Genomic DNA, 25,584 nt, shown 5'->3' with positions numbered 1-25,584 from the left:
TACGAAATCTTCGGATCATATAATGTACAATAACAGTCAGTTTTGAATAGTGCTTTCTAAGCAATGGCGAGGATTTAATGATGCATTTTAATGATTAGAGATGAACTCTGTAGCATACACTGCAGGGAACTGCCTAGATAGAGGGAAGATCCATCCTTAAAGAGCTTTAACTCGAGTCTCCTGTGTAATCTAGTTATTACGGCCCTCGTTTACTTCAATCAAAGTCGAGAAAATGTATCTTCTGCTGTTAGAGAAAAAAAATTCGCTGCAAGATATTATTATTTGGATAGATAGCAAAACAAATGATGAACTTGTACTCTGCAAGTTTGGGAAACTATAGAGTTCTTTTTTCTTGACAGTGTAAATTTACAAAATGTTTATCAAACCAAATTCGACCATGTTTTTTCTGCTGTTACAAAAAAGGAGACTCTTGTTTTCGCTGCAAGAGAGTATTACAACAGAAAGCTTATCAAATAGTTTACTAGTACTTTGCGTGTTTTGTAAAAATAAAATTATTTTTACTCGACAGCGTAGACAAGAAAAATTGAAAAACAAAACACTGTATTGAATACAGATATTTCGCCCATTTACATATCAAAATATCAAACTTTTCTTTGTTTTAATGGCCTGAAGATGAAATGTGCACCGTCTGTTTTATGGTGGTCGACTCGTAAGAGATAACGATGATAGTATCTCATATACACATTTCTTGTTAGAGGGGGAAATCGGTTTGAGTTCGGCGTGATTTGGAGATGAAAAAAGGAAGAAAACCTAGAGGCTAGAGCATGTTGTGTCAAACAGGTATAATATTTTTCGATGCAACAAGCCATACACCGTGAATATCGTTAACCCTTTCATACAGCGTATTCACTCTTGACTTGACCGTCGTCTAAGGCTCTTGAAAATGTGGTATGGGAAATTTTGGTGGGCTTACAGTGCTTTGCGTAAGTAATCTCAGTGTTTCATATTTTCAAAAAAAAATCCCTATAATCTACAAAACGGTGGCAGATAATTATTTCAGTGTCAATATGGCCTTTTTTGCGCCAGTCTAACGTAAAGTTTTCATATTCATGTATACGAAATGATCGTCACTTGCTTAAAGAGTACATAACCAGTTTGTTTCAAAACTATGACTTGGATGGGTTTAAAGAATATCCATGTAACTGGAATAATTATCCGACACAGCGTTCTACGTAGAATGATCTTTCACTGAAAATTGTAAAAAATGGGGAGGCATTGTTCAAAAGTCTTGTAAGGGTTTTTAGTTACCTGATGTATCCGTTCGTTAGGTCTCGTGTTCCCAGATGTATGCTACGAAAACGACCAAATAGGATGCTACGACAAAGAGGAACCGTTCGATCATTTTGATATTCTTCCCAATTCGCCGGGTCCTTTCGGAATGGATGTTAAGTTTAAACTGTACACCAGACAGAACAAAAACAAGGCAGAATTGTTGAATAACGTTCTGCTAAAGGTGGACTGGGTTCCTTCGCACTTCGATAAGGCTGTCAAAACAACCCTTTTGATCCATGGTTTTAATGATAATGGAGAAATGCAATGGATACTGAAAATAAAAGATAGCATATTGGAAAAGGTAACATCAACTTTGCAATTAATCAAAATACTGAAATACATAGACATAATTTATAATTTAAAAAAGTTATGAATATTTCTTTTTTAGAAAAAAAATATCTAGGACTTTTCTATTAGTTTGAGTTGCGATATTATTGATATAATTATCTTTTCTCCTCAGGAAAATGCCAATGTAGTAATTGTCGATTGGGGTGTCGGAGCCAAACACATGAACTATGTGATTGCCGCCTCCAACACACGAACAGTGGGGGCCTACACGGGTCGCCTTATTACAGCAATGGTACCTGACCTCCCATCGGTTCACGTCATAGGACACAGCTTAGGCGCTCAAATAGCCGGCTTTGTTGGGGCGTGGACTGAAGGAAAAATAGGTCGGATAACAGGTAAACATTCCCCTTTTTATTCCCATTAAATTAGGCATAATGCTTATTAGGTCTTTCCACCTTTCAGGTGAAAGACCTCTTGATTTCTTTATGTTTTTTCTTCTTCTTTTTTTCTGTTTAGCTCTGGGTGACTTTTTTATTATTATAGTTATCCAAACAATTTAAACTTTATGTAATTGCTCATTAAAAGTTATGATACCAATTGACCCTGTGTCAATGAACTCCCAGAACTTACAGAGTTATTGCCCTTTGAAAAGGAAATGCTTGTTATCGCTACTCCTCTGAAACCATAAGAGATAGAGATTTGGAACCTTTACCAATGTCTTCATTACACTTACAGGGTTCTTCAATTTACTCATACCAAAAGGATCTGAGGTCCCCTTGTAGTAGTTATTGCCCCTGAAAGTATTTAAATTTCCATAAAATCACTCCCAACTTTTTTACTATTTATCATAGAGACTTCGGACCACTTGGGATTGAAGCGTCTACCTTGGCCGAACAAAATAACTATAGGTCAAAGGTCAAGGTCATTTTAGAAGCTGTAATTAATACGTTTTTATATTTCTTTTGTTTAGGGTGGTAGAGAAAAACTTTTTTATGGATATAGTAGGACATCTTAAGACATTTTAAAATATAGCCCCTTGGCTCATACGTTTGAATAATTACAGAGTTGTAGCCCCTATTGTACGAAATGTTTGTTATTGCTACTCCTCTGAAACCATAAGAGATAGAGATATGGAACTTTTACCATTGTCTTCAGTACACTTAGAGGGTTATTCAATCTATCATACCGAAAAGATCTAAGGCCTCCTTCTAGCAGTTATTGCCCCTGAAAGTATTGAAACTTTAATATAATCACTTCCAACTTTTTTACTATCTATCATAGAGAGTTCTGACCACTTGGAATTGTTTTTACAGTCAACCCATTCATTTTGTAAAAGACAGCTAGCCTGTAGAACACTCTCTTCTATTGTTAGCTTTACTGTTTATATGATTGTGTAAAGAATATTACCTTGGCTCAGTTTTGTTCATAGTGGAAAAAATTCAGAAAAGTAAAGAAATTCAATAAATGTTAACGATATATACAAAATGGAATTCTTAAAGAAATGGCTTGAAAATTTAAAAAAAAAGTCTATTTAAAAATCATTTATCATTTTATGGCTTTGTGGTTTTCCCATTTTATAGTACAACATGTATCATAGGTATAATAATTTTTTGTATACCTTATTGAGCTATCTAGCAATTCATTAAAAATATTAAGGTGGAAAGACCTCTAATTGTTCGAGAACAATTAGCCTACTAGTTTGAATATAAATGCATATCACGGCGCAAGAAATCATGATTTCTTTAAATATTTTTTAATATGATGAAAAAAATTATTACAGCATATGTATTCATAAATCGTGTCAATGCAGTTAATCCCATGGTTATAACTCCTTTAACATTTTCTAAATTGGGTAATATCAATGATTGACTGCAAGGTCGGTTAAAACAGAGTTTATTTAGAATGTTTAGAGGAATTTAGAAAAAGAATATCTACGTTGTAATATGTTTATTATCAATTTATATATCTACGCTACTCCAGAAATTTCACAAGAAATATACGCTCATGTACATCTCAATTCTGTTTCATTCATATGTTTTATGAAAAAGACATTTACATTAAAAAAAAACCCAGATTGACTGATAGAACAACTTCAACTATAAATGACAATACTGTTGAAGAATTTCTCATTTTTAATTGCAACATTGCAAAAAAAAATTGTTGGCTTTGAAATTGAACTTGATTAAAAAAACATCTCAACGGCAACATTTGAACAGCGGGAATTAACTCCACCTGTTGTTATAGATAAGACTCTATTTACTTTTGATGTATTGGAAATACTCCTTTTAATCTATAGTTCAAGCATACTGATTTCAAAGTTTGTTCTTGATAAAAATGCGAAAAGATTGCATGTTATTAGTGACAGCATTATCATATCAATCTTACGAAAAAAGTTTAAAGATGTGCGTTTCGGTCAATACGCTACTGAAAACCGAGTCAGTTTTTTGTCCTAATTTACACGAAACTTAATAGATTTTTTCATTGATTTTCAAAGAATATGATTATATTGCAATAATAGTTTGAAGTGTGTACGTCTTCGATGTCATAGGCTTCTAGACAGATATGAATCAACGATCTTAAAAAAAATCTATTGCGTAAGGGAAATCAATTTGTATGACTATAAAATATTTTATAAATTATTCTTAGAGTAGCGCAAACGTTTCATCTTGTCATTAAATTTAAAATCGAAAGCAAACACCATAACAGAAAAAAGTAATCAAGATTGTTTGATTGTTTAAAGGTAAAGCATCTTTTTGTTTGATAACAGAAAATAAATACGATTCTATATATAATCACCTCATCATTTAATACTGCATCTTAATTATAGCTACAATTTCATGAATTGTGAACAGTTGTGTTTACTAAGAATGTTTCTCAATTTGTGCAATTGTAATGCTATATACATATAAATGAAGTCAAATAGCATCAATTTGTTTGATTGAAATTAAAGGTTTAGACCCCGCGGGGCCACTGTTTGATAAGTACCACCCTCGGGCACGACTTGACCCTAGTGACGCAGTGTTCGTTGATGTCATACACACAGACACGGACGGTGATTTTAATTTAGGTAAGAGGTTGATTTGCCTGCGACTGAGCCATTAAATCAAGCATATTATATGGATGTTGGTAATAACTTTTTTTATTTATGCGAAATCGATTCTGATTCGAGAGCCTTGAAAAAATCAGAGTCGGATATTCACAGAACATGGAGATACTCATTGATTTGATGATTCATTAACAAAGAAAAATAAAGCTGTCAACATAAACAAGAAACACTCTTCCGTCGTGACTCCTCCAATAAGAGAGCTGTCAGTACTATCTGGTTTGTTAAATCGAGTTATTCATTCACTTGAAAAATTACTCGACAGTGTCTTTAACCTCTCAAGTCGGACAAGGGGCATGGCAACGATTTTGGTCAAAAAATATTTTTCCGATCTAAATGTCTACAATGCTTCGCTAAGGCATTTTTAAAAGGCAACCAACATTTGAGTGTCATTCGTTGAGCTATAAGCGGGTTACAGAGCTTACAATTGTTTGCTATGTTAACAAGGCTTTTGTTTACATCTAATTGTAGAACTAAAAATTTCAGTTTTAGATCTAAAATTAACGTGTTAAACTTTAAGAACTGTTTACGTATTCATGCTTAAAATAAATAAGGAAATATACAAATCAGCTTGAAATTTTGTTTACTGGTGTATTGAACCTATGTAAGCAAAAAACAGGACACGAGCATTGATTACTTGACAAAGAATCGTGAGCCCTGCATGTATCTTGCTTACAACTCTACGACTGGCTCTCAAATTTCATTTGATCGCTAGAAATGCATTCCTAAAGCATTGTAAATAATTAAAACAGAAATATAGAATTTAATCAAAGTCATGACCATGCCTCTTTTATATTAGTTTGACGAGAACAAAAGAGACGTACATATACTAGGTCGTTTCCCGTCTTTCTCCTAGTAAGATATTGGAGCCATTTTAACAAGACCCTGGACTTTCAGTAGGATATAACGATCTATTTCTTGCGTCAAAACAAGTGAAAATGACGCTGGTTTCAAGCGAAATATACACCGATTGCATAGTCTTCGCTCAAAAGCCAGACAAATCCTGTTGATTTCAAAGAAACATGCCTTATCTGAGTGGTCTACAATGAAACAGACAGGTCTACGCCACATTGCCGTTTGACACAACTACCTAAAGTCCAAGCTCATGTTAAAATGGTTCTTTTAGAGATATAAGCAATTTAGTGAACACCGCCTCTAGTTTGACGTATATAGAAAGCTGTAATTCTAGAATCAATTAAAGGCTCTTGGTTGTATTGCTTTTTATTTTACGGATCTTTCTTGTGGCCTTTAGTAATGTTTATTATGAGGCCGAGATAGCGATTCCACTGAGAAACATTGATACAGTTAGAGTATCAAAATGAGACTGTGGTGGCCGTAAGTGCTTGTCGATAAATATTTTGCATTTTGATAACGCCTCAATCTGAATTTTGAAAAATTAAATTCAATGTATATATGGTTATAAAAGACATTTAAAATTAGACGTTGGTTGTGTATTATAAGGTCTTGGGATGAGTAATCTGTGCGGAGATGTTGATTTCTTTCCTAATGGCGGAGAAGTACAGCCGGGGTGTAACCAGTCCGCCCTGACAATTGCTGACAACATTGTCAAACTGAAAGTAGAAGGTATGCTAGTGTAATTGATGCTAGTTATTTTAGGACAGTTGTTTCATGGTTAAGAGAGAAGGCAAAAAGGAACACAGGAGAATGCAATATCTACGTAGCGTTGATTTCCAATGGCATCGATTTTTCAATCAAGTGCTCTGCAAAATTAAAACCACTGCAATAATTTTTAATCCCTGAAATCCTATGACTTCCGAATTTTTTGCAGACAGCGCATATGTCTTTATTTATAAAAAGGGGGTATTGCTTCCATCAAGAAATTATGACCACATCATATTTCTGTACGAATTTTGAAAATTATTTCCAATTTTACGCTTCCAATGTGATTCTCAATAGGTTTAAACGGTTGCCATTTTTGACCGTATTACTCCCCTTTAAAAGTATAGCTTTGTAAAAAGATTGCACTAGTAAGTGGTAGTGTTAAAAAATTATTAATTTTTGGGTTCAGAAGACTGATTTTTTAAGTCATTAAAAACATTCTTAATGTCTTCCGTTTACGGAAGACCTTATTGTTTTCGTTCGGTTTCTTTTTCCCTATTATTATTATATTTATTTATTATAATTCTCAGAACTACACAGGCTTTTTCCATGCAGCCATGAACGTTCCATCCGATTATATACAGAATCCATTTTATCCGACTGCAAGTTTCTGTTTTGTCCTTGTACAAAAGAAGACTTCCTCAAGAACGTTTGCCCCGATTACAACTGCACTCAAATGGGTTATGACGTCGATGTGAATATCCGGGGGACTTACTTCGGATACACGCGCGCGCAATCTCCATATTGTATTAAAGACACATCAACCACATTGTCTTCAACAGAACCGGATGTCTTCAATGCGACAAATCCGATGTCTGGAGAAGGGGGATATCAGGGAGCACAATTTAATATAACTGTAGATGTTTCTATTGAACATAACAGCACAGCGGTGCCCCTTAATACGTCTCTTGGAAGTAACTAGATGGTTAACCTTGAAAGGGGAAAACCAGTCTGGTGAAATTGGGGTTTCTGGTATAGTAAACATGCAGGTTAATGTAACGAAACTTTTCCAGTATTCAATCAAAAAATTATTCAGTTTTCTTCATTTCAGTTTTGCGATGTGCATTCATGAATTAATATGTTATTACATTTGTCATTTTTTGTCTTTTGAAAGTTCAAAATTAGATAAAAGATAAAATGGATGCAAAATGATCTTAGTTAGAATTTTCAAAATGTATAAGCCATGTATTAATATTATTTGGTTCCACATTATGATATCAAACTTTTGACTAAAGATTTACTGACTTATTATATCAAAGTATGGTATGTGATTGATAATAAATCATTAATGAAAAATTGGATATTGCATATTGTTTTCATTATTGAATGAAATATTTTTATTTTATAATACTCAATCCATGTTATTTTAATACCAAAAGTGATGTATTATTTACAGGTTCTATCGAAATTCCTAGTATATTGTATATTTGGATTACTGCTTTAAGACTATCGGTTCCTTTTAGCAGGGTGTGGTATGTTTTGCAATATCCAAACCCTATTTCACATTGATTTCAAAGTTATGTTCTACAATCTTTGGTAAGGTCTCACAATTCTAAATTTGATTATTATTTATTTAATACCAGTAGTAAGTAAAAAATAATTAAGATTGTATTTTGGCGCAAGATTCAAATGATGAAAAGAAATGAAAGGATAGGCACTTTAAACCAGAATTATCAACTTAGTTTTTCGTATAATTATTCTTAATTCTCATTCTCATTATTCTTATAGGCCCTATGTACTAATTCATAAACTCTATATTGGCCTAAATTTGTTTGGATAAATTTCAATTTTGTTTATTTATATCGTATACCATGAGGTCAGAGATCATATTTTTTATTATTATACTTTCATGTTAAATACTAAAATCTGATTAATTAAGACACAGTTGATAATCCGTTCTATTACCCTCAGCGTTAGCAACACACTTCGCAACGGGTAACACAACGAATTGTTGCGTGTGCGTAAATTATGCGCGTACTGTTCGGCGTAGAATTCACGTCATTTCTACTTTAAAGCAGTAAAAAATTCTCTAATATTAAGACATTCAGTATAATAAAATAAATAGTGCCTGTTTGGGAGGATAACAGTTGAAATTCACAACCCTCGAAAGCCATTGTCAACCTCCGCTTCGCGTCGGTTGACAATGGTTTCCTTGGGGTGTCAATTTCAACTGTTACCCTCCCAAACAGGCACTATTTATATAATATTAGATGGAGGCATTAAGTGGAGGGAATAGTTGAATTCGTTATAAGAAAAGAAGATTTTTTTAATGACTTTGATTGCATAGCAAGCTAAAAAAAAGAAGTTTAATACTTGTTAAAACTATAAATCCCATGAAATATTAAAGGGGAGTTAGGTTAAATGAAATAACAACCGAAGAGGATGGCAGCAATAACTTGGTATTTAAAATATTGATAATTTGAATAATAATAATAATAAAAATAATAATAATAATCACAAATTAAACATTACCTTTACTCTGGGTATAGATTTATAAAAGATAGTGGAAAATTACATTAATACACTGATTTTCTATTGGGAGGGGGGGGGGGGTTAAAGAAAATATGGCTTGAGCAATTTAAGAACAATTGCATTGTGAAATGTTCTTTTCAGTAATAAATGGCTAATCTTGTTTTTTTACATCTTCATGTTATTTACACTGGAAATGACTAGAAAAGCGCTAATTGGGTCAGATGAGCGATGGGGTTCACAAGAATTTTGTGTATGAAATAATTTCACTAAAGTAATGATGATTTCTTTTTTTATTGAAGATTAAAGTGACACGTTCACGATTTTGGTCAAATTTATTTTTTATAATGCTTTAGTAATGCATTTCTAATGATCAACAAAATTCTAGATTTTTAAGCAAGATACAAATCTCTTTGTTGTGTAACCAAAGCTCGTGTCATATTTTTGTTAACATCATTGATTCAATAGACGGGTTAAAGTTCTTTAAAAGCGGATTTTTTATTTGCTTATTCGTTTATGAACATTACTAAACAGTTTCTAGCGTTTGTCACGTTAATTTTGGTATAAACATTGAGTTTTCTTTTCAACATTCAAAATGTAAACAAAAACATTACCTCAGGTTTGTTTACATAATAAAATCAAAGTACTAAAGAACTGACGGGAGTTGATTTTGTCGATGTTTATTTATTTTAAAATCAATGATATGTTTTTTTGCATGACAAGTACATGTAGTTTCTAATTTGAATTAGGACCTACGCGCATTTTCATAATATGAATTTTTGGACTTTTTCGACAAGAATGTCGAGAAACCCCCATATGAGTCGTGTTAAATAATATTTAAAGATAAAATTAATTCAATCAAACTATGTATCAGTAATAGAAATATTTCTCGAAAATTGTATGGATCCAAGCAAATTTGAACTCTAATCTTGTTCAACCAAACGCTCGGCTGACACCATAAATCTCCGACAAGGATTTACGGAGACAGCCGAGCGTCGAGTTGAACGAGACTATATTGAACTCTGGGGTAGGAATACATACGACTACAAAAATATTTTAAATTGTTCGTACCATTTAAAATTTGATTATTTTCAAAGTATTTATAAATAAGTTTCCTTGAAAAACAATGCTTTAGCATACATTACATCGAATTAATCAATTATTTTCAAGAACTAAGTCTTGTCAGCAGCATGATTTGTGCTGAGGTCCAAACACTGTTTCACTTTCGGTTTGTCTTAGTAACTGCATAGGAGAGTTGATTAAAATCAACTCCAAAAAATCGGAAGCCTTGTATCCCGCTTAAAACTCATTAACTGACACTCTAAACGTTGTAAACTATCAGAAATGACTTATTGAAGCATTGTAAAAACTAAAAACAGAAAAATCATGACCTTGCTTCTTAAAGAAACCTCATCCGATAGAATGTATACCTGTACATCTAAACGCACACTTATAGGAAAGGAACGTATTAGCCTCCATTTGAGAAGCAAAGCAAATATTGTGTTCTACAAAATAATCTGAATTTGTTTGCAGCTGAAGAAACTTATATCATTTTTCTTATGCTTGGGTACTTTTTTATGAAATATATCGATTTCAAAATGAACTGTGATTGCCTTGGAGCAAGGATGCGACATCAATATTTTGTATGGTGTATCTTCACTGTTTTTATGATTTCGCAAATTTCTTTCAAATAAACACTCCTATCATATAGAATTGTGAAATCAACCAAGTGGACTGTCGGTTCCTTAGTGTGCCTTATTACAAGTGAAGCTCCATGCCGCCAAACTGGCTCAAACAGAATCTTGAATCAAAGTACTGAGAGTACTGAAAGACGGGGTCTTGAAAGTTTGAATTTGTAATTGTCCTGGATTTCCTCGAATATGCTTCCATAATTTATGAGTTTGAATTAGTTGTTACAATCTATGTTAATTCGGCTTTTTTGTAATTGTCTGATACTTTGTCTAAATTTTACTCAATCCCGGCCTTCATAATTCTAGAAAATTGACACAACGGTATATTATGTAAAATAAGACCCCAAGGAAAAATTTTAAAAACTACTGCTAACCGGGTAAATCAAACAACTATATCAAAGTAGATAATTTTTATCATTAGATTTATCAATTTTGTGATCCAAGGGAAAATCCACAAGTCGGACGGTATCCGTAATAAAAATTATATGAAAACCCCGAAAACTATAAAACTGCTGAATTATCAAAGTGAACATTTGTATACCGATAACAAACACAGGCATCTGACGTTAAAAATATTTTTTACAATAAGAACTTTGACAATAAAAAGATTTGTCACGTCGCCATTTTGATTTTTAAGACCGACTTATCTGACACGATTTTCTTCATTTGTGATTCATGCAAAATTAATAGGTAAAAATAAATCCGTTCGCCACTAACTACTTTTTTGTGTAAACTCGTGCATCACCTACACGAATTACGATACAACCGTTCCTTTCATTAAAAATCATACTCCGAAAATCAGAGACATAAATAAAAGAGATTGTTATTAACGTGTAATTGTTACGGGAACAACCTTACTGAAGTTTGAGAACTACAAGTGCAACAGCAATCTTGTATAAGTCATTAAATTTGAACCTGATAGTGAACATGAACATGAACCTGTAAATATTTTAAGCATGTTTTACTTATGAAATATTTACAAAAACTCTTTATTTAGTTTTTAAATTACTTTTTTAAAACTTATTGACTTTTCACAAAATAATGGTAATGCATTACTTTACTCATGTAATGGTAATGTATTGCATTACTTCAAGGAGATTAAGTAATGGTAATGGTAATTTAATGCCCTAATTTATGAAGTAATGGTTATGTAATGCATTATTTTTCAAAGTAATTCACCCCAAGCCTGATTCCAACTAAGCCGGAAAACATGAACATTAACATTTAACTTGGTTCTTTAATCGATAAGATTGTATATATTATATGATGTATAAGTCTTCCAAAATGTATAATCTATTACAGATTTTGCTTACAATGCATTGTTCAGTTTAATCAACTAAAGAGCCGACGAAAGAGAAGGCAAATTCAGACTTGTTTTTATTTTCTTTGTACAAAATTCCTTTAGAGACGAACAGCAGTCATACCACAAATAGACTGGAAGCCAATGAAACACCTATTTTATTTGTAAAACATCTTTGTATAACCCGTCCCGATTTTAACTTCGGCTTGCGCATGAAGTTTGGTAATATTCAGGTGAAAGATTGTCAAAATAAAATTCACAACTTTTCAAAAATGGCGCATTGCGTTTGGGAACTTTAATTTCGATTCCACTATCAACCTCTTCTATTGATTAATGAGCTCGTACACCAACTGAATCGTCAACGGCGCTGTGCATTCATTTACGTAACTCATTCCACATTTGAACCCGAGCAAGAATATTTTGATCACTGAAACTATTTGTTTATTTTCTAAATAGAATTTTGTTTATACACAGAGGGCTTAAAAAGATTTAATTCGTGTTTTTATGATTCATATTTACTGAAATGCATGAAAACTTTCTGCACTATTTTCTTACGCGTAGACTCAATTCATGTGTTCTACGCGTGCCATCCGGTTGGAGACTTCGGCTGACAGAAAACCAATAGACAATGATTTCTGGGTGGGGGATATTACTTGTTAAGTAATACTTTGGCAAAAGTTGATCCCTCACCTTTGATTTTAAAGGAAAAATTTTAACTATGTTCAAGTAGTAAGCATTGTTTTTTATATTATTTACATGTTGTATATAATTTGTATATATGTGATAAAGTTTATCGTCATTTTGTTATTAAATGACCAATTTCGATTCAATTATGTGTTTTAGTTCATCAATTTAAAATCAAACAAAGCAGAAACATTCAGAGTTAAGAGTTGACAAAAAATTACATTTATGCAAATAAATACATTTTTGGCAATCATGAATTATCTCCCTTTAACCTTTTTAACCGGTAGGTGGCAATGTTGTAGTAATTTGTACGGGTAGAGTTGTCTGCCCATTTCACCGCTAGGTGGCAGCTTGAATCAAAACAACGCACCTAAAATGAAAGTTTAAAAAGATGTTCAATCTGTAAATCCCACCTCCCTCCCTAATCAACCGTAATTCGTTTATTATGTATCGGTATAGGTACACATGTATTGGTCATTTACGTCATCAGTTTAATCAATTTGTTTATCATGAGTTTTTACTTGCCTGAATTTTAGGAATATGTTTTTATTCCTTTAGTCACTTATAGATGCCGGTAAATGTCTCTTTTTTCTTATTGTATGAATTTACTATTTTATTGTCTGGCCAAAATTTGTTCTAGTCAAACATTGCGTGTTGATTGGTCTACTGTGTCTTCATTGTCTGGATTTTCCATATTTGTCGTGCCAAAAACTGTTTACCAATGTTATTGTCAAATATGGCAAAAGTTGATCCCTCACCTTCGATTTTAAAGGAAAAATTTTAACTATGTTCAAGTAGTAAGCATTGTTTTTTATATTATTTACATGTTGTATATAATTTGTATATATGTGATAAAGTTTATCGTCATTTTGTTATTAAATGACCAATTTCGATTCAATTATGTGTTTTAGTTCATCAATTTAAAATCAAACAAAGCAGAAACATTCAGAGTTAAGAGTTGACAAAAAACCAATAGACGGGGTTACGTGACCCCGTCTAAAAAGTAGATCGAAATAATCAACATTTTATTCCATTCAAATTCCCTCTGGGAACTTCAGAAACAGTGACATAAAAAGTAACCCGAAGATGTATATAATAAACTGTAATTCTGTCTCTATAATTTAGGGATTTTTAAATAAAAAAAACTTAAGATTTTTTAATTATCGACAACTTTATCAACCAAAAAAAAAAAAAGAAAGAAAGAAAGAAAAAAAATATTGATCATTGCTACTTTTACGAGCAAAATCTTTGCTTCGAAGCTTACTAATTATATTGGTACATGTCATATAAAATATTGAATGTTAACAATTCGATCGAGGAGAAAAATTGAATTAATACGATATCTGTCAGTATGGTGTGTTGAAAACGGGTTAATTTTATAGCTGTTAACGCTTATTTACAACTGGCAGAAACTTCAGGTCTCAATCGATGATTAAAAATAGAATTATAATAGGAAATACACAATATACAAGTCGAACACTTTACCCGAAAGAGTAATCTTTATAATGGTAATGCATGAACATGTATTAATACAAAAAGATTAATTTGTTACTTAATGAAAAAAATTGATAAAAAAAAATGTAAAGGAGAGCATCGTGGCGAATTTACATAGTGTACTAAATTACGAGATTCTACCAGAACGCCAAAGATCTAGAAATGACGTCGCTAGCATGCGGCGACTATCGTTACCTCATGCTCTACAAAATATATTATCTTCGGAAATAATTATCACAATGTATCAGAATGTTTAGGTCTGAATTGAATTAGTTATATAATATCTTAAAGCACGAATTTTTGTCACTTTACGCGGATTTTTCACGATTTTATCGCATCTGTGACATTACTTTTGGATCAACCCTCGTACAAGTATTTATTGATAGCATGAACCTTGTATGCACTTACATAAATCCCTGTTATGCTACCTGTACGATGTACCAAACATGCGGATGTCCTATATATCAAACTTACCTTTCCATGGGTCATGTTTAAATGGGTTACCTGATAAAAAGAAAACATGCATTGGCATGAACGATTTCGGTGTTTAAAAATCTGGAACATGCCTTTAAATCTAATTGACATCGTTCGTAGAACAATTCAAGGGTACTTCGAAACCAAGAACCGTATTGAATAATATGGTTAATTTGTTTTACCGAAGAAAAAAAATATAAACAAGTAATACAATTTTCATACGCGCAACATCTTATGTATTGAAACCTGTATAAATAAATTAATGTTATTGTGCATGCATATCTAAAAAATGTAAACAGGTAATAATTTTTTTGTAATTTCTAAACATCATATCTTATGAAATCTGTAGAATATCAAATTAAACTTTAAAGTATTAAATTTAATATTGCTTCTTAATCAACTTTAATGAATATGGACTATGAATATGAACATAAGCAAAATACTGTTTGAAAACAGTGTTTATTGTATATTCATATAGTGAATAGCTATCGCGCACGCAAACTTTTATCTATTGAATATTGTGAAGTTTTCCCGGAAGTCGACTTTCTCTATGATTATATATAATGTAGTTTTGACACTTACGGCTTGCCATTAAGGAACAGGTGACTTGCTTTTCAAGAGATTTGCGTTTTAAAGTAATTTGAGGATGGAAGAGATGTCAATATCGAGGTACATGTATTTTAAATCATATATGTTTTCGGGAAGCAAATACGATGTTAAGGGAATAAAGTGCCGTTCCATACATGTATTCGATTCAATATAGTGTGATGCACATAATTTAGATATCATTATTGCATTACAGATAAATAGTGGAAATATGTTTAGTATCTCGACTCTCAAGGTTTGAAATTATTCGGTAATTCTTTTTGTTTACAGATTTCGAAACTCTTTATCATTCACGGTGTAATACTATCCATTTTAAAGCCACAAAGGGCCATCGCGATTTATATGGAAGCTCGGTGGTTGCAAAATGTTTATATTACTAGGATTTGAGGAACGTGTAAGATAATGCTAGCTCTATTTTTGTCATTCATTTATTTATTTTTTGGTTATATTCAGAAAATATTACAAAGTACCGCAAATTAAACGTTATTTAAAGCTATATTGGACCTAATTCTGTTATCTTAGTGAACGATACAGTTCGTTTTATGAACGGTACGGTTCGCGGATCGTTTCTTGCATGGAACGGTACGGTTCGTCTTAGAGGTGTAGTACAATATCAGGGTCTGTAGGTAGATTCGAGATCTATTTCTATCATGTATTTATTCTTTTTATTTTTTGGTCATTTAGGAAATATTACAAACAACGGCAAATTTAACGTTTTATTAATCTATCTTCGACCTAACTCTGTTATCCTGTTTAGGGTATGAAAAAAACGTGTATCTTAACTTTCTTGTTTACTCAGTTTTAAATAACTTAAAAAATATCGTATCTTTCAAACAATTATAACACCCTCACTAATCTCCAGCTGCTAAAAAAAATCGAGCAACATCAAAAAAATTTCGTAACTAAGAGCCATAAGGTCTAATTAAATAATAATTAAGAAGATATCAAAAATGAAAGTGACAAAATGTCTCTATTTCTTCACAGAGCCATCACTGAACTGAATATAAGCCGAACAATCAAGGGGGTGCGCTGTATCGTTCGTTTTCCTGAGGGTGTTTCAAGCCTGTTTGATGCTTTCTCAACACACTTAGGTACGTTTACTTAAACAGTATACATGTTCTGTACATGCATACTGTGTGATTGCCGATCTTTCTGCAATATATTTATAATGAGAAAATGAGACGGAAATCAGAAGAAAGTTCCTTTTTTAAAGCTGCTTGGTCCGATTTTGTATCAAATTTTATACACGCTTTTAAACGATGGTTATGCTAAGTATATGTATAATAATAGACATTGCAGTAGTTTTCCCAGTCAATTAAGCCAAATTACAATGAAGAAAAATACGTACAAAATTTGCTAACAAAACAAACGACATAAGAGGCTCAGGGTAACGCGTTATTTCGCCTCATGTTAAATTTCACCCCTGACGAGGAGACGGGTATGATTGTATTACGACTTTGTTATCACTTTGAATAAAGGTCGAAATGATCAGACAAATTACAAACAAGAGGCCCAGGGGCCACATCGCTCACCTGAGCAACAATTGCCTATTAAAATTCTGATCAAATTAGCATTACTGTATCAAAATATCTTGACAACTAAGTACAGTAGATCTTGCTAAAAAAAATCTGCCAATTTTTATCCACCTCTCTTTTTTTGGTAAATACCAAGCCCCTTTTGTTGTTGTGCCTGTAAGAAGATTTTTCTCTATCCTATATACCCCTACCCCCCATTTCGTGGCCCCACTTTTCTCTAGGGAATCATGGTTTCATCAAACATAAATCTGCATAACCTGTGCTTTCACACTAAGTACTGAGTTTTGGACTGAAATCTTTCCCAGAATATTTTTAAAGATTTTCTCTATATATTCCTATGTAAAAATTCAAACCGCCATCACGGCCCCACCCTACCACTATGGACTGTGATTTTGCAAACTTGAATTTACACTACCAAAGGATGCCTCTACACAAGTTTGAGCTTTTCTGGCCAAATAGTCTTTAAAAAGAAGATTTTTAAGATTTTCTCTATATATTCCTATATGTAAAAATTTATCCCCAATTGTGGCCTCACCCTACCCCTGGACTATTATTTAAACAAACTTGAATCTATATGATCTGGGGATGCTTCCACTCAAGTTTGGGCTTTCCTGGCCTAATAGTTTTGAGAAGAAGATTTTTAAAGATTTTCTCTATATATTCCAATGTAAAACTTGATCCCCCCCATTGTGGCCCCACCCTACCCCCGGAGACTATATAATTTGAACAAACTTGAATTTACACTACCTGAGGATGCTTTCACTCACATTTGAGCTTTCCTGGCCTAATAGTTTTTGAGAAGAAGATTTTTAAAGATTTTCTCTATATATTCCTATGTTAAACTTGATCCCCCAATTGTGGCCCCTACCTACCCCGGGGACCATGATTTGAACAAACTTGAATCTACACTATCTGAGGATGCTTCCACTCAAATTTTGAGCTTTCCTGGCCTAATAGGTTTTGAGAAGAAGATTTTTAAAGATTTTCTCTATATATTTCTATGTTAAACTTGACCCCCCCCCCCTTGTGGCCCAACCCTACCCCCAGGGACTATGATTTGAACAAACTTGAATCTACACTACCTGAGGATGCTTCCAATTTAATTTGAGCTTTCCTGGCCTAATAGTTTTTGAGAAGAAGATTTTTAAAGATTTTCTCTATATATTCCTATGTTAAACTTGATCCCCCAATTGTGGCCCCACCCTACCCCCAGGGACTATGATTTGATAAAACTTGAATCTAAACTACCTGAGGATGCTTTCACTCAAATTTGAGCTTTCCTGGCCTAATAGTTTTTGAGAAGAAGATTTTTAAAGATTTTCTCTATATATTCCTATGTAAAACTTGATCCCCCTCTTGTGGCCCCTCCCTACCCCCGGGGACCATGATTTGAACAAACTTGAATCTTCACTACCTGAGGATGCCTCCAAAGAAGTTTAAGCTTTTCAGGCTGAATAGTTTTGAGAAGAAGATTTTTGAAAAATACCAACAAATTTTCAATAATTCTCAATTATCTCCCCTTTAAAGAGGGCGTGGCCCTTCATTTGAACAAACTTGAATTCCCTTCACCTAGTGGTGCTTTGTGCTAAATTTGGTTGAAATCTGCCCAGTGGTTCTTGAGAAGAAGATGAAAATATGAAAAGTTTACAACAACGACGATGACAACAACGACAACGACAGACAACGACAGAGAACGGACAGATTGTGATCAGAAAAGCTCACTTGAGCCTTTGGCTCAGGTGAGCTAATAAAAATGTGTACGTTTTGTTCGCTAATATTTCTGAAGTTTGCTTTCTTTACAATCGATGCATAGCATGCGGGTTGAATGACCTCAAACATTCGGGGAACGAAACCAAACGGTTTCTTTTTCTAAACATTCCCGTGATGCATTTTGGTTTGTTTTTTCGTTTGCCCAAAAAGAAATTATTTTTATTTACTTTGAATATTTCTAACTTTGAAAGGAGACTGATTCTGCTGGTGTAAATAGGAGAAATTCCATAACTTTCTAAGATAAATGGTTTGTAAGGAAAATAGTTTGATACTGTAATAACAAATAAATCGGACCAAGCAGCTTTAAGTGTTTTAGCTTCCTAGCCAGAACCCCTCACGCCCAAACAATATTTAAGCTCAAATCGTGATCATGCCCTCCAAAGTTACGTAGCAACGGTATTGTCAATATCCACCTGTATTGGTTACATTCATTACCAATTGGCATATTGTATCAACTTAATCTTTCGTAATCTGGTATAAGTAAATTATCGACGAATATAAGAGATCGATTGGAGGATCTAAAATTAAGCGATTGGGTTGGAAATCCTTCACTCATAGGGAAAACTGGGAAAGGATTTTTTGTGAGCGGATGATTTGCTTTAGCATTTGATATTACACGTGGTCAGTTTTACTTAAAGTCGTCAAATGATGGAATATCAGATATAAATCAAACCATGATCTTAGATAGTTAATTAATTTTGGAATTCATGTTAACCAGTCATTTACATGTAACTACTATTTTTATTTCTTTTTAACAGAAATAAATATCTGCATTACTTGATTTGTTAATCGTGTGTCATAATAATGTTTTGTTATTACTCTTCAGATAGGCAAATATCAATTCCCGGGCTTTTTCGGTTGTTTGAGCTAGCGATAGGCATCAGCAACAGGGCTTTACAAGACGACCCGAACACCTTCCTGGATCACAAACCTATTTTTGCTGATAAATTTGTATACGTTGGTTCATGTAAACTAGAAATTCATCAAAGTGTTTACGCTTCGGCTTACTTCCATCTTCCATTTGATGTCTTTTCCACATTGGATTACGTTGGGAAAAGTTCGTATTGTAAAGTACAAGAAATGTGTCAAAGAGACAATTCGCAGTGGTTTGCTAGACTGAGTCAGCAGAACATTATGGTCCATCCGGTTACCAGAAAACCTCTAGAGCTCCCTGCTTCTTGGCGAAAAAAGTATGGCCCAATGTGTACTGGTTCACCGTTTGTTATGGAAACACTAAACCGCCCAGACGCGTGCATGGCTGTAGACCACTACAAGATTCAGACATCGGATATTGACAGCCAAAACCACACCAACTGGGTCGTTTATGTTCAAATTTGTATGAATGCTTGCAGAAAAGGTTTGGACCAAGAACTATTTAGCAAACCTTTAATTCAGAACAGTAAAAATGGGTTGAAGGAGTTCCAGATAAGATACGTAAACGAGGCTTTGGTGGATGAAGAGGTCGTAGTTCACGCTTGGGAGACTTCGGGTAGAGATGATCAACTATGTTTTGAGCTGACTAGGGGATCCGATGTGTGTATTCAAGCAACCATTGCATTTCATCAGTTTTGTGTTAAAAGCGCAAACATTGAATCAATTAAATCAAAGATCTGACACAGTCTCGAGTATCTAATGAAATGCACGTATGAAACTTATTTAACTCCACCCCGCCAACTAAATGATTTACACCATACGCTATATAGTACATATACTGGTGTAACACAAATCCTTTTTCCTTTGGTTCTTGTTTATATTCAAAACGTTAATTATTTAGAATGTTTCAAATAAAAAATGAAGCATATTTTATTTCAGAACGAAAAAATTTATTATGTGTTGAACTATCTTGCAAATAACTGGCAGACTACCATATTTGCGAGTCTTTACTTTAGCAAAGGGTCCTTTTTAAAGCTTTACGTATAACGCATATCCAGAAACTGTACTAGAGGGGTGATGGAGAATTTTTGCCGGGGAGGGGGTCCAGACTAAGCTTATTTTCAGTACCTCATGTTGTGAACTGAACATGTCTGATTTTTCTCAAGTCCCTTCTAAGTCCGCGCAAAATGCACAAAAACATTTTATGAATATTCCTAATGAAAGTGGAGGTATGTATTTGTTATATAGAATCTGTAAATACAACTGTATCTCTGATGTATGGAACTTTGACGAGAGAATTCTTTCTAGATACATATACTTCCAACTCTATTTTGGCTTTTGCCGGCCGACTCCACTCTAATTTATTTTCTTTAAAAAAGAATAAAAATACCACTTTTGTTGTTTAATAAATTTGATCATGTATTTGAAACCGGTTTTATTTTTAACCAGCGGATGCTTTATCCACTAAACAAACCATTTTGGATTTAAGTATCAAAGTTTAACAAAACCCGAATACGAATAGGATTGAATTATAAGAACAGTTTTTAACATCAAAGCTCTTGTAATCCCTTTTTTATCCAATCGGCCAGCGCTAACATCCTCTGTTAACAATTGCTTATCCCTTTGTTTCATGAAGCATGGCATTTCTGTTTGTATTACCATATCCCCTAGGGCCGCTCCAAAGATTTGGTTAATTTGACATTCTTGATATGTCTACCATCTCTTCGAAAAACCCTGCTCTCAAAAACAAATTGAAGCTATTTTCTTGCATCCAGTGTTTGGTATCTTCAAGGTTTGACTTGAATATTTCATGTATTCTAATTGTCTGCGAGGAAGGGTCTAACTGCTGATACAAAATTACCCGTCTCCGTGATGACCACCATTCCTTTCACTAGTCGCCTTAATTTCCTCAGTTAACATTATGAACGCCTCAGGAAATTGAAATTGGTACCCTTTCTTCAAAATGAATTTGTAGATACCAGAAAACACAGGAATGAATTGTGAATTTCTGCAAGTGAGGTCTAGAAATGTAAAGATAGCTGATAACACTTACTGGAGAGTCCATATTTCAGTTTGAATTAAATTTTCAAAGATATATTGGTAGTGGTCGGAGCAAGTGTTTCTTTAATAAATGTCAAAGCATACACATTTCAGCGCGCTTTTTCATATTCCTGTTACATTAAGAAAAGCTTGGATGATGCTGGAAATAAATTACGTGATTTTCGTTTAGCTGTGCAGCTGTTCGTAGACCGAGTACAATAATAGCAAACCTGCTAATGAATGAGCTATTGGCTGCTTTTATAATGCAATTTGTCCAAAGTTATTAATGGAACTCAATTTCTTATTCTTTATTCAGGGTTCAACTATATTTGTTTAATATTATGAAAAAATCCTAAAATATCTCCTTTTAAACCCCCCTTTAGCTTGTCAAATTTCGATAAACGGCTAGAAATTAAAAGTCTACTGGGAATTAGCATTGCAAGCGACATGAGAGTACACGGATGATCAGTTGAAAAAGTTGTGCGAGGCATTCCAAATTCTAAAACTTCAATTAGAATGTTAACAGACTGTGTTTCGGTGAGGATAATGCTTTGTGGAATACAACAATCATTTTATTTCAACTTTAGTCTTAAGAGTCGCACCTCTCTTGCAAGAGGTAAATATTTTTAAACCCTTGATTTGTGAATCAATCATTATTAATATGAAGGATGCAAAAAACGAGGTTTTTCATGAGAAAAAAGCTCATGTTAGCTTTTCTTAACTATATTCAAATAAGTAAAACTTTTCATCGCTCTACAAAGTATTTTATTTATACTATGATATGTACGAGTAGGACACTATTTCTGAAAGCGGTTATGTTCTCTAAAAATTATTGTATGATACAAATAAATATATTGTAATTTTTTGTTAATAATGTCTTCTGTTGTTTTTCATAAGGGTATGAAGGTAGCCAACATTGCAGAAAACATGTTCCTTTTTAGCGATTCTTCCTGTCTACTAGTTAGGAAGTGTGCCATTACCTCGTAATATATTGTAAAATTTGGCGAAAACGTATGAATTACTAGTACATATTTGTTTAAACACTTGGCGAAACAAAATCGGGACTTGGAGGTTTGGATATGTTAAGAGTTTGTAAATGATCAAGTCTTTTATCATCAGTTATAATAAATGCACCAATTATAGAGACATACACTTCATTAAATCCAGCAAGAATTTCCCCTGTAGTTTTCAGAGACATACACTTCATTAAATCCAGCAAGAATTCCCCCTGTAGTTTCTGTCACAAATGATAGGAGTGGTCCACCAGTACAAAACATGTTGTAACCTTATTCTCCACTAAACGAAAATTGTGTTACGGATTTCAGAGAGGAAACTAGCACTCCCAATAAATCAATATGAATTTGCACTCTGGGTGTATTTAACAAAATGAGTCTAAGATTGTCGAAGGAGATGTAATAAAAAGATCTTGCACAGTTGGTTTGGTGTCAAGACGCACAAAAGTCCTTACATAATTCAAAAGATTGACGCCTATTCTAAAAGAAGATTGCCATATTTATGAAACAATTGGTTATATTATATGTGGAATTAATGTGAACAAAAAGAAAAAATCAAATGATGTATAAAAAAAATATACAATAATTTCGTATTATTAAAAATGATTTGTTTTAAGAGTTTAACTTGACGGTTATATCTAAATTATTCAAACTGTGCAATTTTTATCAAGTAAAAAATAATTAAGATTGTATTTGGGCGCAAGATTCAAATGATGCAAAGAATAGAAAGGATAAGCACTTTAACAAGAATTATCAACTTAGTTTTTCGTATAACTATTCTTAATTCTCATTCTCATTATTCTTATAGGCCCTATGTACTAATTTATAAACTCTATATTGGTCTAAATTTGTTTGGATAAATTTCAATTTTGTTCATTTATATCGTATACCATGAGGTCAGAGGTCATATTTTTTAATATTAGATGGAGGTATTAAGTGGAAGGTATAGATGAATTCGTTATAGAAAAAGGAAGGTTTGTTTATGGCTTTGATTGCATAGCAAGCTAAAAAAAAAGAAGTTTAATATTTGTTAAAACTATAAATCCCATGAAATATTAAAGGGGAGTTAGGTTAAATGAAATAAATACCGAAGAGGATGGCAGGAATAACTTGTTATTTAAAATATTGATAATTTGATAATAATAATAATAATCACATATTAAACATTACCTTTACTCTGAGTATAGGTTTATAAAAGATAGTGGAAAATTACATTAATACACTGATTTTCTATTGGGGAGGGTAAAGAAAATATGGCTTGAGCAATTTAAGAACAATTGCATTGTGAAATGTTCTTTTCAGTAATAAACGGCCAATCTTGTTTTTTACCTCTTCATGTTATTTACACTGGAAATGACTAGAAAAGCGCTAATTTGGTCAGGTGAGCGATGGGGTTTACAATAATTTTGTGTATGAAATAATTTCAATAAATAAATAATGATTTCTTTTTTTATTGAAGATTAAAGTGACATGATCAAGATTTTGGTCAAATTTTATTTTTTATAATGCTTTAGTAATGCATTTCTACAAATCTCTTTGTTGTGTAAACAAAGCTCGTGTCATATTTTTGTTAACATCATTGGTTCAATAGACGGGTAAAAGTTCTTTTAAAAGTGGATTTTTTATTTGCTTATTCGTTTATGAACATTACTAAGCAGTTTCTAGCGTTTGTCACGTTAATTTTGGTATAAACCATGAGTTTTCTTTTAAACATTCAAATTGTAAACAAAAACATTACCTCAGCTTTGTTTACATAACAAAAAATCGGGAGCCCTGTATCTCGCTTAAAACTCATTAACTGACACTCTAAATTTGGTTAACTATCAGAAATGACTTATTGAAGCATTGTAAAAACTAAAAACCGAAAAATCATGACCCGTTAAAGTAACCTCGTCTGAATACAATGTATACATGTACATCTACATTATTGTAAATGCACACTTAAAGGAAAGGAACGTATTAGCTTCCATTTGAGAAGCAGGGCAAATATTGTGTTCAACAAAATAATCTGAATTTGTTTGCAGCTGAAGAAACCTTTTATCATTTTTCTTATGCTTGGGTACTTGTTTTATGAGATATATCGATTTCAAAATGAATTGTGATTGCCTTGGAGCAAGGATGCGACATTAATATTTTGTATGGTGTATCTTCACTGTTTTCGTGATTTTGCAAATTTCTTTAAAATAAATACGCCTATCATATAGAATTGTGGAATCAAACAAGTGGACTGTAGGTTCCTTAGTGTGCCATATTACAAGTGAAGCTTCATACCGCCAAACTGGCTCCAACAGAATCTTGAAGAAGTAGATCGAAATAATCAACCTTTTATTCCATTCAAATTCCCTCTGGGAACTTCAGAAACAGTGACATAAAAAGTAATCTGAAGAAGTATATAATAAACTGTAATTCTGTCTCTATAATTGAGAGATTTTTAAATAGAAAAACTTAAGATTTTTGAATTATCGCCAACTTTATCAACCAAAAAAAATATTGATCATTGCTATATTACGAACAAAATTACTATATTTTTCAGTATGGTGTGTTGAAAACGGGTTAATTTTATAGCTGTTAACGCTTATTTTCAACTGGCAGTAACTTCAGGTCTCAATCGAGGATTTAAAAATAGAATTATAATAGGAAATACACAATATACTAGTCGAACACACAACACTTTACCCAAAAGAGTAATCTTTTAATGGTAATACATTTACATGTATCAATACAAGTTATTTTTAATATTATGAACCTTGTATGCACTAACATAAATCCGTGTCGTGCTACCTGTACGATGTACTAAACATGCGGATGTCCTCTATATCAAACTTACCTTTCCATGGGTCATGTTTAAATGGGTTACCTGATAAAAAGAAAACATGCATTGGCATGAACGATTTCCGTGTTTAAAAATCTGGAACATGCCTTTAAATCTAATTGACATCGTTCGTACAACAATTCAAGGGTACTTAGAAACCAAAAACCTTATTGAATAATATGGTTAATTTGTTTTATCTAAAAAAAAAAATATAAACAAGTAAAACAATTTTCATACGCGCAACATCTTAAGTATTGAAACCTGTATAAATAAATTAATGTTATTGTGCACGCATATCTAAAAAATGTGAACAGGTAATGATTTTTTGTAATTTCTAAACATCATATGTTATGAAATCTGTAGAATATCAAATTAAACTTTAAAGTTTTAAATTTAATATTGCTTCTTAATCAACTTTAATGAATATGGACTATGAATATGAACATAAGCAAAATACTGTTTGAAAACAGTGTTTATTGTATATTCATTTATTACCTAATCAAAGGGATTTTGTTGTTT

At 32.8% G+C, this 25,584-nt stretch overlaps 2 protein-coding genes across 2 annotated transcripts; both read left to right on the top strand.

Annotated features, from left to right (window-relative positions):
* The first annotated feature begins 669 nt into the window (after window positions 1–669).
* Window positions 670–7,800, top strand: LOC128191269 (pancreatic lipase-related protein 2-like). Its single transcript, XM_052863356.1, has 6 exons — window positions 670–944; window positions 1,290–1,594; window positions 1,754–1,976; window positions 4,532–4,648; window positions 6,146–6,268; window positions 6,835–7,800. The coding sequence occupies exons 1-6, from the start codon at window positions 905–907 to the stop codon at window positions 7,224–7,226; spliced, it is 1,200 nt and encodes a 399-aa protein (XP_052719316.1). The 5' UTR covers window positions 670–904; the 3' UTR covers window positions 7,227–7,800.
* Window positions 7,801–14,999: 7,199 nt separating this feature from the next.
* On the top strand, window positions 15,000–22,108 carry LOC128168236 (uncharacterized). The gene is made up of 3 exons (XM_052834430.1): window positions 15,000–15,085; window positions 16,007–16,113; window positions 19,154–22,108. Exons 1-3 carry the CDS (start codon window positions 15,063–15,065, stop codon window positions 19,939–19,941), a joined length of 918 nt encoding a protein of 305 aa, XP_052690390.1. The 5' UTR covers window positions 15,000–15,062; the 3' UTR covers window positions 19,942–22,108.
* The last annotated feature ends 3,476 nt before the right edge of the window (window positions 22,109–25,584 follow it).

This window comes from Crassostrea angulata, chromosome 1, assembly GCF_025612915.1.
Source record: "Crassostrea angulata isolate pt1a10 chromosome 1, ASM2561291v2, whole genome shotgun sequence".
In the NCBI taxonomy this organism is placed as follows: domain Eukaryota; kingdom Metazoa; phylum Mollusca; class Bivalvia; order Ostreida; family Ostreidae; genus Magallana; species Magallana angulata.
Note: the sequence above shows the minus strand (reverse complement) of the source record. Positions and strands in the feature narration are given on the sequence as shown.